Below are 15,696 nucleotides of genomic sequence, written 5' to 3'. Positions count from 1 at the left end.
AATAAATGTATGCAAATCATAATGGTATGGCCTTGGTTTTGTGAATCTCATTTCTTTTTGCCCCTATCCTTCACTGTGTATATATGTACTATAAGAAAGTTGACCCACAACCCTATTAGTGTTTATAAAATACTCATAAAGGAGAAAGTAAACACAAATGCGGAAAGTAGCTTGAAATTAAATTTTCTGCACCAATGCAAAGATAGCTCCACAAAAATTTCGCACATTAATTTTTGTACAAGTATCATGAATTGCATTTTCTAAAAATTAACTATCATGGACAAATTATTTGTTATAAACTACATACTTTTCTCTGATTTCTAACATTTAAAATTAATTTTTAAACAAATCATGCAATCTATAATTTTAATAACTTCCTTATATTTGTAAATTTTAAATTCTCTTGTACTTCCAGAATGAAATTAAATAATGAAGACAGCAAAGAGCACCTTTAATTTATTTCTGATGTTAAAGAAAAATCTTTAATCAAACATACCAGTTTGATTTGTTCATCATCTCATTTTTTTAACTTTAAATAAGATGACACTGTTTATATTATAATATTAAAAGTTCTCATCAGAAAGTAATGTTGGAGTTTACAAAATGTCCACAGTATGATGAAAATGATTCATGTGATATAATAAATATGATATTGAAATATTCATGCATTTTAAGAAGCAACCTATCACGGTGAAAATTTATTATTCTAACATAGTTTGATTTTATTAAAAATTTATTTATGACTTCTATATGAGATGAATATGTAATTTTCTTTGTTAAGTTTTCTTTTTCATGTTTTCTTATTATATACAGGTTTCAAATAAAATCACTGGTAGCTTTAATTCTCTATCTGTATTCTAGAACAGTTTAAACAAAATTCAAATAAATTTCATCTAAAAGGTTTGGAATAACTAATCTATTAAAACATTAAAAGCAGCAAAGACTTGACATACTATTTTTCTTTCATAATAGATTTCATGATCTGGGAGAGCTATGATAAAATAAAATGAGACAAAGAAACATCAATAAACCTTTCCCCATTAATCTTCATATCTTACTGTTAACCTATTCCCAGATACACTCTCAAAAAATGGAGAGGAAAAGTTCATCTGTAGTATCACATATTATGTACTTACAAATCAGGAATATATGTATACACTGAAATTTACCTTTCTGTTGAAAGTATATGAATTAGCTTGAGTAAAAATTCACTGAATATTTGAGGACATGTTGAAGAAAGATGCACTTGTAATCGGGTAAGAAATTCTTGCATAGCTTGTGTAGCTGTTGGACCAACCTAACAAGAAATGAAATTTCATTGAAAACTGCTTAGTGATACCATTTACAGAATTGCTCATTTAAAAAGTATCAAGTGTTAAATCAAATGCTATACTGTTATAATTTTTCATATGAAAAACAACAATAGTAACAATGATAGCAGGAAACCAAATAATATTTTAGGCTTTCATGTTTATTTTAAATAGAAAATTACAGATTATTAATTTCTCATTATGGCTTAGAACAACTTATATCAGGTTTATTTAAATCAATACAGAAAAAAATGATTCACTTGAATTACACATTATCCTTATAAAACTTTCAAAAGTACAAAAAACTTATGCATTCATTCTCACAACCTTATTATCCAATTTCAAAACAAAAGAATTCAGATTCAGAGATTAAGCCACAAATGAACATGCTTCTAATGACTAGCAGAACAAAAAGTACAGTGAATGCAAAACTACAAACAAAAAGCCTAAAGCTAAAAACAAACCTAATTTATTAAAAACTACTTTCCCAAACTTCAATTTCATCAATGAAAGAAATGACAGAATCATACTAAGTAACATGAGGTATGTTTTGTAACACTTCTATATAATTTTATTCCATTCTAATAATCATAACAACTGGAGTTTTGGAAAAATAAAACACAACTTAATGCTCCAAACTATCTTTAAAGTTAGATAAACTTAATTTTTAACGTATTGTAACATTCATAACCAAACTTACTCTATAAAACCAAGACACCCGAGGAAAGCTTTATTTTCAATAACTTACGATGCCTTTTGTTGAAAATGAAGGAAAAACCAATAATTTATACAATGGCATGCTCCCTGACAACTAGCTCTACCACTAACTAGTTGTATAATTGAGGTCTATGCAGATAATGCATGTTTTCTCATATGTTAAATAATGGAAGTTAGAATCAGCAATCCCAGGAATATTCACATTTCTAAATCATGCAATCTTTATATGCATACATAATAATCACTTGAAAACCTGCCTCCCTCTCTCCAAAACACTGACCTAATCTAACTGCAAAGAGTTCCTTCTTTTTCTTTCTCACTCTTTTCCTTGTCTCATTTATTTTTATTATGCTCTATAAAATTAAAGTATATTCAATATGTATCCATCAGAATTTAAGCTCCAAGCAGGTAAATACTTGGTCTTGGTATCTACTTATATTCCTAGTACCTAGAGCCTAGCACATACTAAGAATTGAAAGATAATACTGTAAGTAATCTTGAATAACTTCCATTAAAAAGATGCTATGAACACTTAATATATTTTTATGTGGTAATATAATGAAATAAAAATATTTTTAAAAATAGCACAATATAACAAGAATTTAAAATGATATAAAGAAAATCTGTTGCAAGAATAAAATGTTTATAAGCTGATGCATCTTAGTTTTGTTAAACGTTTAATATTATGAAACAAGTCAGTGAATTATTAATTCTACTAGTAGAAGACATTAAAAATAATGCATTATTTTTAAAAACTTTAATTCCAAAAATTTTGAGGCACTTCCCTGTCTTTCTGGTATTTATTCAGAATATTTCTTACATTATACAAAATCAATGTCAACTAATCAACAGAAAACTTATTGCTCCCTAAAACTGAGTTTCAATATACCTATTATTATTACAAATAATTCCACGGATTTTATTATGTTGCTAAATAAAAGGCTATCAGTTAATATTATGCAAATAACAACTTTACATATTTAGGTACATGAAAGCTGTTTTTAACAAACATGTTAACTATATAGTATGGCCCTATCACTGGTTTCTAAAGTCATATTACCTGTGGACTGTGTTGATTTGTTCCATGAGGACTGGTGCCAGAAAGAAATTTCACTAAAACATGAATCAGATTTGGATCAGAAACAAGCAGATGGGCAGTGCTGTCCTGAGTTCCAATGGCACTGCTGGAACCAGCTATAAAAAAGTAAAACACAAATGTTCTTTAAAAATAGACCCTGAAACAAGAAAATGTAGCACTTAAAACATCTTTTAGTTTCAAGGAAAGCTCACATCTTCCTAGGTGTTACATTTTATTAAAGGGTCTGAAATCGTTGCGATGGATGCGTTCTCTGTTTTCATCCACCACAGATCTCCTGTCTGTCTCCTACTTCAACTGTAAAAATACCCAGTTTTATGTGCACCTTACTCATTATACAGTCAAGTGGGAAAGAAACAACTAAATGTTTAATGTCCTTTGGTGAACCAATGCCTCTTCCAGAAACAGAGATCTACTTTTAGGGTAAATTTTAACCTAGCTTTTTGAGATAAATCGAGGAAAAAACTATTCTTTTCATGTCGGTTGTTTAAAAGTGGTCCGCTGTTAAACAACATACAAGCAACACACCCACCAGTTTTCTGAAGTGAATAAAATATCCTTTGAGTTAAATCTATCTTTAGTACCATATAGTAATGCTTCTGATCCCGTATTTGGAAAATATACTCCATATCAGAAAATGGAACTCTGATGCTAAGCAATGATTTAAATTATAATCTTTTATCAATGCCACAGTGTTTTCTATTTAACAAAATTAAGCCCAAACAGAAGGGGACGAAATCCACCCTTCTGTTGTCATAACCTCAAACAGAATAAGGATTTCAATTCACAAGGCTAGTCTTTCTTCTCCAATATGAACTTGGATCCCTACCTCACAGATACCTCAAGAATGCCAGATAAAAACCTAGTATTAAACGTGTAAATTAAAACCAATAAGCACTATAGAAGATAATGTAGGAGAGTATTTTCATAACTTTAGGACACAAAAGCCACAGAAAGCCCTAAAAGTTGCTTCCTGAGAGAACATACAGATATTATGTTACTATCATAACTAAAATGGAAACAAGTGGGGTGTGGAAACAAAAAAGTTAACAGAGCATCAGAATCTGAGAAAAGGCAATTATGTTTAGTTAATACAGGTTTTAGATGTGAAAAACAAAAACTGAGGAATCTACTTATATATGTTGACAAACATAACGAATAAAACATCTTTAAATAGAAAGGTACTTTAACAGAATAACCAACATAAGACATATTGGTATTAAATATTTGACTTTCTAGTCTAAAAGTAATTTTATTTTAATAACTATTAAGTTTGTAGAACATAAAAATATGATTTGAACTTGTGATGATATGCATGAGTATATTATCAACATAAATAAGTACAAAGTACACAATATAAGAACAAATTCAGAAGATACACATTTAAATAAGAAACTCAGTGATTTACATAACTATATCATATCTTAGAAAAATTTTAAAAGATGCCGATAGTAAGCACAATGAACATATCGGACATTTAAAGGAATAAATAAGACTTAAGAGAATAAATTTTTGCTTACGATTAAGCTGCATGTTCGTCATGATCGTTAGACTATGAAGCACAAGGCACCATGTCCGGAGCAAGGTATTGGGATACCAAGCTAACACTGTGAGAAAGCTAGTTATTGATGCTATGCAAAAAAATAAATAAAGAAAGGGGAAAAATTTTATTCAGAAAAATCAAATGTTTATGAAGAATTAAAAACAAAAAGAATGAATTAAAAAACATTTCTTTAAATCAGCTCACTACCCAGTGTCCCCAAAACATAAAAATGAAAGAATTCCCCATTAAACAGAACAAAAGCATTTACGTGTCAATAAAATTTTATGGCTATGTCTAAAGCTCAACCCATGACATATAAATTAATGTGTCATCATTATAAATTTGTTGCTCTATCCAAACTACAGGCATTTCAACTGAAACAGAAATTATGTTTCACTAAAAAATTCTCACGTTCTGCAAAACTCAAAGTTGAAAATAATAAGGCTTACTGGAAAAACAGGGATGGGGAGACCAATCAAAACCAATGCAACTGCACAACAAAGCACAAACTAAAACAGTAATCAGATTGCTTGAAAGGCTGAGATGAGAAGCACCTGTGCCAGCTGGAGAAGCCAAAATCGTTATTCAAAATGCACAAACATTATAGAGTGCCCAGACTGTGTTCTTAAAACACCCTGTAAAAGCAGCTCATTCCCGATCTCAGGCAGGAAATAGAAAGTCTGGGACATATATCATACTACAAGCTAACAGAAACAGTCATGAGCTTTTTAACCCCTCCCCAGAGAAAAAGTTAAAGAAAGAGTATCTTACTGTCCACAAACAGCACATTATCAGCATCAGTAAGAATTACAATTGTAACGGAAGCATAAGAAATATTTTTAAATCCATAAACATATACAGATATATATTAAAGAAATTTACAGGTTATAAACATAGACATGTGAACCGGTTCTTTTTAAAAACTAACTAAAACAAAGAAAGTTCCCAGCATTTTTCCTGCCTTTATTATACAAACTATTATCAGAAGGTGACATAACAGCATATAAAATGAAGTTTCTCTTTACGGGAGTATTTCAGCTAATAAATAAAGAAGGGGTGACAGAATTAGCCTATCTTCATTTTGAAACATCTAGTGAATTGTTAATGACTCTAAGCATCAAGTATGAATACCTGTTATCATAAAAAGAGACAACCTCTGAAATGCCTTAAAAACCTCAAATCAGATCAGTTTTCAATTTATTACAATTTATAGCAACTACCAACTTAAAGGAAATATAGAGAAAATTATGGAGAAATAATCACTAAGAAAAAGGACCCGGGGAACTAAGGAAAACATACAGCAAAACTTACTGACAAAAGACTTTGTAAGGGCATAAAAAAGACATGGGGGAACTATTGAGATTAAAAGGTATTTAAGAAACATAATTAACTATAATGTGTAGACTTTATATGTATTCTATTTCAAATAAACAAAACAATTTTTGTAAAAGTTGAAACAATTTTTAATTTGAATACTGACAAGTCATTGCTTTTCTATCTACTCTTGTTTTATAGTTTTTGCAATAACCAAGTTTTAAAAAGCAAAATTTATAATGATATTTATTAATGCCGGGAAAAGATGGAAACACATAAAAGCTAGGCTGGTCTTCCTGAAATAATGTAGACCTAAGTGGGACCATGAGCCAGTGTGGCTCTCACTAAGGCTGGAAGACAGGTCGTGTAAGAGCCACGCAAGATATAGGATGCCCCTCCTTAAGGAGAAAGCACCAGGAATAGATCATTTTCATCATTTTTCCTAAAATGTAACTAAAGCAGATCCTTATAGTGAGACCTGAAGGCTAGTTCTATTCCTGTTGAGTATATTATTCTAGTTTCCACATTCTTGCATTTGCCAAGAAAAAAAAAACAAATTCAATTTCTATGGGGAGTTAATGTCCTTTCCCAATTTACCAATACCCCTAGAAGCAAATTTACATTTTTAAAAAACACCAGCTGCAACAAAACAGTCTAAGAATAAGACAATACTTTAAGGGAATCCAATGTAAAGATTAATGGAACATTGTCAATTTTAGTTGCACACATGCATAAAACAATAAAGACCAGAGAATAAGGGTTTTCTGTTTTCTTTTCTAATTATTAAGTCAGTGTATAAAAAATTTTTTTTCACTAAAACATTATAACCTTTATGACAAAGCTTAAGCATACTTTAACCTAATCATTACTTTTTAGCATATTGTTTATGCTATATTAATAATTTCCCTTCTAATTAATCTTACCTTGATTTAATGAAATGACAGGTATTCGATTAGCATTATATAAAAAAATGTCAGCTCCATTCTCTTTGTTTCCAGATGAACTAGAATTCAGGCTCAATGTGAGCCACAATTGGAGAAGTGATTCCAACTGAAAAAGAATGAAAATTGACAAAAAAATGTAATTATATTATGAAATACTATTAAAACAAAATCTTTTATATAAATCCTTATGATTAAGTCTAATCTCTCTATTCAATATTTGGTTACTTCAATTCAGTTGAGAAGCAACACATCTTAAAATTCCTGATGAAACGGAATTAAAATTTATAATTTGCCTAACAGAAAGGTTTTTCTGACTTAAAAGAGGTGAATCAAGTGGTTAAATACAAGTGCATTTAAACTATTATACAGTTGACCCCTGAACAACATGGGATTGAAGTGAGCAGATCCGCTTATATGCATTATTTTTTCAATAAACATGTAAACATATTTCAAGATTTTCTTAATAACCCTAACCCTAGCTTACTTTACTATAAGAATACAGTACAGAATACATACAATATACAAAATATGTGTTTCAATGACTGTTTATGTTCTCAGTAAGGCTTCTAGTCAACACCAGGCAATTAACAGTTAAATATTTAGGTAGTCAAAAGTTATATGTGAATTTTCAATTGTGTGGGGGTGTCAGTACCCCTAACCCCTGCATAGTTCAAGAGTCAACTGTAGCTGGATCTAATCGGTAAAGATTAGAATCATAAAAATTATATATGACCTATCACTGAGGAGCTGTGGTTATCAAAGCATGTCTAATATTTTTCCATCTGAGCATGATACAGAAATTATCCCTATCAGGTTGAGAATGAACGCCCCAGTCACTTTTGTCTTTATTAGGCCGGTAATAATGTCTAAAAATGCACCATTTCTCCTGAAGTCATACCTGAACATGATGGACTTGAAGCATGGAAAAAAGTTTGTTGAAACAAACATTTAACATTGGGACAGATGATAACTGTATAATAAGTTGGTTGGATTGGTTCGCTGCTTGTAAACCCCCTAGAAGTGAATCATCTGTTCCAGTGGGAGACTGTGATACTGAAAATTAAACACAATTATGATTTTATACACAAAGCATCAGGAGAAATGCTAACTAGCTATTACTATGTAAGGTAAGTGAAGATCGTTTTTTAAAAAAATTAAAATTGCATTCTTTTAAATGATTCATCGTTATTTGAAAACTTGTTTTTATGACATTACTTGAAAGTCAAAAAGACAATCAACAGAGAAGCTGGCAAATTCACAGGACTTGTCCACCAGAAGAAAGGAACCTTACCCTATAGCAATTTTCATTTTCATTTTTTTCCTAATTAATACGAGGAACAGAAAAGGGAGAAAAAGAACTCTTGACTAATCATAAGAAGGTCGTCTTAAAATAATCTAGACTCCTGTCTATTGATTCTTTTTCTTTCTTCTACCCTCCGCCTGCATATCTAGACACGCCTATGGCATGAGCCCACCAGAGCTGTGTTCACTCTTCCAGGTGAAGCTTTTGTGGTGCTCTGGTCCATGAGTGAAATCTAGCACATTTAATTTCCTGAGAAGCATCCAAAAATCCTGATGCCCAGGCCACACACCAAGCAAATTAAGTAAGTTTAATTCATGGGTAGCAGGGAAATAAAGAAGGTGACACAGTTCTGCACATGACAATAATCAAAGATAGAATACGTTGAGAAGCAGATACAAATTACAAAAGGATCTTGTAATAAGTGGGTTTGGTGTTTTAGAATAGCTAGCAAAAACAGAGCTACTTGTGGCAGTACTGAGCTGTCTCTGGTCATGGAAAGGCTGGCCCAGCAAAAGGGATCCCCCCCTTATTACATAAGAGATAACACAACGATATTAGTGTGCCAATACAAAGATTATAGAACACTAAACCATCTTTTGTTTTTCTCCTTTTTTTCTCTATTTCCTGAGGCGAGAAATAAGTGACGTTTGCAATGAAAGAAGTTGATTTAATATAGGAAGATCTAAAAACCCAAATTTCTCTATTAAAATGGACTGCGAACTCTTCACAGAAGGACATGATGCATTCCTAGGTTCTAATTACTATCTCTATCCCATTAATCACCATGCCCCAAAGAAGGTATGTGATTCATAGGCCTACGGCGGGGGGAGAACCTCACCATTCTTCTCAGCAAAGCTCCTCGATCTTTGTCTTTGAGAGACAGGCTGCTATCTAAACTGTACTCACCTGACAGGAACAGATCTATCCAAGTCTACCACTATACACCAAGGGTCAGCACACCACGGCCTGAAGGCCAAATCTGGCAGGCCACCTGATTCTCTACGGTTCCCAAGAGCCATGCCCACTCATTTACATTTTGTCTATGACTGCTTTACCGCTACAAAGTCAGCTGTGCAGTTGCCAACACCCACCACATGGCCTGGAAAGACTGAAGTATTTACTACCTGGTCCTTCATTATAAAAACTTTGCCTTCCTTTGCTGTAGATAATTAGGCAGTAAATCGTTTCAATTCTGCAGGTCAATTAGGCCCATCTGGTTAACATCCTCACCTAGGTATTCCATCCTGGTCTTTATGGATAATGAAGATGTTACTAATAAAAAAAACCCACTTTATCAGAAATTTGGGTATAATGCAATGAACTGAAAGGCAGCCAGTTAACAGCCTTCCCTAGGAATTTCATTAACCTCATGACACCACAGTAATAAAAACATGACTCAGGTTTTTGGATTGAATTTAAGAAAACTACATGGAGGTATTTCATTCCCCTCCACTCTCCCAACCTGTTAAATCCTTTGTTTTATTTCTCAACTTGCTACTAATTTAGCGAGAGGTGCTATATATTTTGCCCATTCAGACTCATACCAGACATGGAATTTTTAAATCTGCAACAGTCTAAGAATGGTGATTTTTACTTACATGTAGGAGATGTATTTGTCAATGCCTGTAAAATGGAATCCGCTTCCAAGGTAGACATCATTTTCAACATAAGTTCTGCTTGCTGTTCAAGTCCAACTTCTAGGCGAGCATCTAGGGCTAAAATAAGCAATTAAAAGGTTTTAAAAAAAGCTATTTGGTAATTTTTACTCATGTCCTACTTCCTATAATAAAATGTTGACATCCAAACCCAAAATTGGGTGAGAAATATGTCCTCACGTAAGAACAATCTGGCATGAGGTTATCAAAGCCATGGTAGGTAACAGTACCTGTGCAAAGGAGGCCAGAGATGAGAGGGTAAATATACAGAAAGAGGTGGATCAAATAAGTGACACAGTGATAATGGAAACAACAAAGTAAGGATAATGAGAACCAGGTACCTTGCTGTCAGAAAAAATTGATACAACTATAAGAGAAAACGAAACTGAAGCCCACGAAGTTAGTTAGATTAGTTAGATTAACTGATATATTCATGTGAACTCATGGCATTCTAGACAAACAGATGCAGAAATGAATATAGATGCAAATGTGTGCACACACCCTCTTCTCCATTTGTCCACCAAGAGGGCATAGTTATCAAAACAGCAATAAACATACTTCCAATAAAATTTTGGTTTGTTAATCACATTTCTCTGCTAAAAGGCTTTTAAAATACCCTTCTCCTTTTTCAAATGACTAATTCCTAGCCTGGGGAAGGGAAAGTAAATGATGAGCCTGGGGCATCTTTCATGCCAGAAAACAAGGAAGTGCTCAAAGAAGGATGAGCACCTGTCAAAAAGACAAGAGCCTAGCATGAAAAAGAGCCCAATGGTCAAATCTGGGACTATTTGAACATCAAAATAAATTATGATAACAGCGTACACTTACAAAGGGCTAAAGTGGTAAATTTTGTTATTTATATTTTACCTCCATAAAACTATGAAATAAATAATGATAATAGTGAATTATAATCCATTGCCTAAAACTGCAAACCATGGGTCTATTCAAGTTAAGTAAATTAACTAATAATTCTTTTTTTAAAAAAAGGAATAGTTTCCAAGTACCCCTCTGCCACCACACTCCAAAAAATTCTTTTACTAGGGAAAAAGGATAACTTTATAATGGAGAAGATTGGCAAACACTTCCTTAATCAAGTAAATAAATATAAAACCACATTAGGGGGACAAATTAAAATCATGAACCACATAAATGGGACGCCATAAGAAAACCTAAACATTACATTTTTTTTGTTATTTCTGTCAAAGATGCATGACCATAATCTAGTTATGAGGAAATAGCATACAAACCAAAATTGGGGGCATTCTGCAAAATAACTGGCCTGTAATCTTCAAAAGCATCAATGTCACAAAAGTTAACTTTGAGGGACGTGGCACAATGAATGGAACTGAAGAGATGTGACAACTGAATGTGAAGCATGATTTTGCACTGGACACTTCTGCAGGAAGATTACCTAGACACAGCTCCTGACACTTGAATGGAGTCAGAACATAAGTTAATATTAATCTTAATTTCCTGATTTTGATGAAATGTACTTTCTGGTGTGTTTATGTAGAACAATGTCCTGCTTTGTACAATATATGAAACAAAATAAAAATACCATCAGATTAGCAACTTACTCCTAAATGGATCAATTTAACAAATGTTCTCTGTATTATACTTGCAACTTGCTGATTAATGTATGACTATTTCAAAATGCAAGAAAATTTACTTTAAAAAATTATATATTCTACATAACTAGGAGGGTGCAAAAATAATACTCAATGAGGTTCCATTCTGATTACAAATTTAATAAGTTTATTATGAACAATAAGAAAATAAAAGCACAATTAATGAAAATCACTGGCAAACCCACACAATTTATGAATATACTTTGCTAAGTGTTACTTTGAGAAAAAAAAATTTTGACCATAAATGGAAGCTCCTTCAAACCGACTGAGAAACATACAGCTTTGAATATCACTCTCATGACACACCTGTGATATTAAACCCTCCTAGCACATATGCAAGCTCAATTTCTCAAGGGACAAGGCATAAATTTAGAACTTGTTTCAAGAACAGTATATGTCTTAAAATAGAAACACACACTTACCCTGAGACACTGAAACACTAACTGTCTGTGATCCATTCTTCTCTGTATTTGCAGGTGGCTTTGCTACTGGAATTCCAAGACCTCCAATGTAAGGGTTGTAATTGTAGGTACCATAATCAGCACCCCAATAATCATACCATGTACTGCTTATTGGCTTTTAAAAAAAGGAAAACAACTGTGGTTTATATTTGCCTCTTCAGAAAGTGTGGCACTATTCTTTACATTACCTAAACCCAAACAGGGTTACAAAACAACCATTCTCCTCACCCTTCAAATTCCCCTAGACATACTTATAATCCTAATGATCTAGAGGAATGGTTTAGTAATGTCCTCTTTGCTTTCTACCAAAATGTAAAAATATCTTACTTAAAACCTAGGAGATAACTATCATTCTTAATAAAATCTCTTACACACAAAAAGAACCAATATAAGTATTAGGGGTGTATCTTCTTTAGAAAAAGTTGACGCTAACACAGAAGTAGACTCTGCAATGAAGTCAGCTTGGATGTGATTAAATAGCTGCTTGAAATGTTTATAACCCGTAAGTATATTTCCCCATGCTTATTAGTGGTTTTTGTATGTGATAATATAAGTGGATATATTAACAAAATGGAATAAGTTTCCTTATATACTATTCATTTGGTATATACTATAGTACCTACAGCAATTTAATGTATTTTGAGTACATTAAATAGTAAAGAACATTTGCTGATAAACACATACACTTTCCTCTTTTAAGTAATGAATAAACCAAAACTGTAAGATAAAAGGTTTATTTGCAAACAATATTCTAGTGAATCATACCTTAAAAACTTTGGCTGCAAGAGGATCCTTTTCCAAATCAATATCTAAAGGGTCAATGTCAACTTCCATTAGATCTTGAAGTAGGTCAAGATCAATTTCTTTATCTTTTTCCAAAGAAGATAGAGGAGGTGCACCTTTAAACAGTTTAAAGTGATTTTATTGGTGGAGTATAGAACATAAATTTCACCAATACATTGCCTTCGATTACACAACTTATTTTTACATGTGTGTAACATGCATGTTTCTACAAATATAAAAATTTCTGAATTATTATTCTTGACAATTAGGCTTCAGTAGCTATGCAAATGTATCACTCTATAACACGCAATTAAAATCACCAATGCAATAATTTTTTATTTCCTAAGGAAAAAGACCATGTATCAACCCTTGTTGAATCGAGTAAACTTTAAATGTTAATAATTTCATTACTTCCAATATGTAGTTTATTATGATACATCTAATTTTTCAGTAACTGAGATCCAGCATTAAAGTGAAAAGCAAAGAAGACCAAAGTTGTAAGACTACTATTCACCTTATTTTCCCATTATAAATTAAAAATTATTTTACTCTCCAATGTCTCCAAATTCTTAACTAGCATTCTATACCTTACAACTCTTATCTGCTCATCCTTCCCACCATCTTATTCAACATGTATTTATAGAATGCCTGGCAAATGCCAGCCGGTATTATGGGCTGCAGGTATGAAAATTACTAAAACAACTTTTCATCCATCAAGAAATTAACAGAGGTTCAGAGCGAGGGTACACTTCAGACATTAAGCAGACTACAACATGGTCATTGTTGACCATGTTGACCGAGAGGACTGAGTGGAAGGCAGAACTGATGACACTTTCCAAACTGCTGGTAGTGATGGAAAAAGCTCCTTGGAAAGGGCAGGCTTAAGTGAATCTTAAATAAAGAAGTCATCATGCAAACAGGAGGAGAAAGTCTAATCCAGAGAAAGGGAGTATCAGATAGAAAGGATAAAATCATAAAACAATGTAAGATTAAAGGATAACAAATTGCTGAAATAACCACAGCATCTGGCATATATAGGATAGTAACTAAAATAGTCTTGAACAGTAGGGAGCATTCCTAAAAATAATTGTGCAAGCTAAGATACACATTTACTTTTTAAAAAATCAGAAAAGAAAACCAAGGAAAAAAAGACGCATATATAACTCCAAAAGTGAATCTCACCCTGTTTTCGTAACCACTGATTATCTACCAGTTTTCTAGGTTGTAATTTTCAACAGAGCTAAATCAAACCACATCAAAGTAAGCTGGACATTATGAAAGGATAATATTTTGTTATAATGAGCATTCAGTTAGAGAATCAAAGCAAAACATATGGAAAACAACTGGTACAGTTACTAAGGCTGAATTCCTAATAGAACAATATAAAAATTAACTCTATATTTTACCAATATTCTTAATTTTGAAACATTCTCATTTAAAGACAGCTAAAGGACATTTTAAATAATACATAATTCAAAGAATGTACCTGTTATATCGTGTGTCAAAGGTTCGTCTATAGTTTCCAGCAACTGAACTGAAGACTGTTGAAGGCAGTCATCAGATTCGGCAGCTGCTGCTCCGACATCATCGCTCACGGTGCCTTCCTCCATGGCTTCTGAGGCTACTGGAGCCAGCAACTCTCCTGTATGGAATGAAAACAGTTCTAACTGCTTTAATAATTCATAAACAGACATCCAAAACATAGTAAAGCAGATTTCTTCCTTCAGTTTAAAGAATGACAATGTCTGCTCTACCAACTATAAAAGATTCAAAGGCAAAGGAGACCTCACCTACCCAAAGAAATGCTAGGACCTTCAATTTCTGAAAACAAGTAATAGAAAACACAGAATGTGTAATCTGAACAAGGAATTACTATAATCACTTTACATATATTAACTCCCTTACTCATCAAAACATCTTTATAAGAAAGGTATTTTTAGTATTCCTATTTTACATATGAACAGACTTTATTATTATTTTATATATGAAGGCACCAAAAGTACCCTCCTGAAGGCCACAGAGAACTAGTAAGCAGTCCACTGCTCATATTAATAACGAAGCCAATTGGCTCCAATAGCCCTGTACTCTAATAACCCTAACTCCTCCAAAAAGACATTTATCACGAAAGTCAACATAATTAAATACAGAAGTAATTTAAATGGTTGCTACTTGCTATAACATTCAAGAGACCTCTTATACCTTTGGGGGTTATAGTTCCCCTAAAAGGTTCCTTAGTCAAGCAATGACAAAACTAATTTTGACAAACCCTATGAAAATTAAACCCGGACACACCTGCTAAAATATCCTGCAGCATACAAGTTAAGGAATACTGAGCCCAAGCACCACCCCAGGATATGTCTCCTCTATTGAAGTCAGTTCCAACCAAAAGTAACAGCAGTCTTTCCAGCTGGGGTTCATTCACAATCTCACACAGATGTATAGTTGGCCTCGTGGCATTCGCAATGCGTGCAAGAACCTATAATACATTTTATAAAATGATATAAAGAGCAATTACATATTTTTTTCTCCAAAAACAAAACATTGGAGTAGTTTTTAATGAGATATGCTTTTGGTGTCAAAATAATTGACACAGAATGATAAAGAAATGTAATTTCATGAATCAGACATTAAAATCTGGTTAAATTCTGGGTTGAATGTTAAAAAGTAACTTCTAAAAACAATGAATATGCTACAGGAAAGCCTTCGGAGCATTAAAACCCTTTCATTACTATAATTTGACATTTATTGCTATATTTCTTATTTTAATTATTCTAAAAAAGTAGATTCAAGATAGACATACCCAAATAACATACCTTTCAAATCTACATTAATCTAGTGTTAAATAGATTAAAGTATAAATCAAGTATCCTGAGAAATTTGGAACAAAGTATTTTTTAAATGTTTCAAGGCACAATAAAACTATATGAAAGGAAAGAAAAACC

The 15,696-nt window shown here is 32.4% G+C and overlaps 1 protein-coding gene across 1 annotated transcript in view; it reads right to left on the bottom strand.

Moving 5' to 3' along the window:
* The window catches only part of BIRC6 (baculoviral IAP repeat containing 6), a 190,951-nt gene that overhangs the window by 79,009 nt on the left and 96,246 nt on the right, over positions 1 to 15,696 (bottom strand). The window contains exons 36-45 of the mRNA XM_090281119.1: positions 15,047 to 15,230; positions 14,241 to 14,396; positions 12,737 to 12,870; positions 11,933 to 12,086; positions 9,826 to 9,942; positions 7,823 to 7,977; positions 6,904 to 7,030; positions 4,644 to 4,754; positions 3,088 to 3,221; positions 1,170 to 1,297 (exon numbers count right to left, since the gene is read on the bottom strand). Of these exons, the coding sequence (XP_090137245.1) occupies positions 1,170 to 1,297; positions 3,088 to 3,221; positions 4,644 to 4,754; positions 6,904 to 7,030; positions 7,823 to 7,977; positions 9,826 to 9,942; positions 11,933 to 12,086; positions 12,737 to 12,870; positions 14,241 to 14,396; positions 15,047 to 15,230 (1,400 nt within the window). The remainder of the gene's footprint in view (positions 1 to 1,169; positions 1,298 to 3,087; positions 3,222 to 4,643; positions 4,755 to 6,903; positions 7,031 to 7,822; positions 7,978 to 9,825; positions 9,943 to 11,932; positions 12,087 to 12,736; positions 12,871 to 14,240; positions 14,397 to 15,046; positions 15,231 to 15,696) is intronic.

Source organism: Furipterus horrens, unplaced genomic scaffold (genome assembly GCF_987537825.1).
Source record: "Furipterus horrens unplaced genomic scaffold, mFurHor1.1.pri manual_scaffold_6, whole genome shotgun sequence".
NCBI classification, from domain to species: Eukaryota; Metazoa; Chordata; class Mammalia; order Chiroptera; family Furipteridae; genus Furipterus; species Furipterus horrens.
This window is presented reverse-complemented; position numbering and strand designations above follow the sequence as displayed.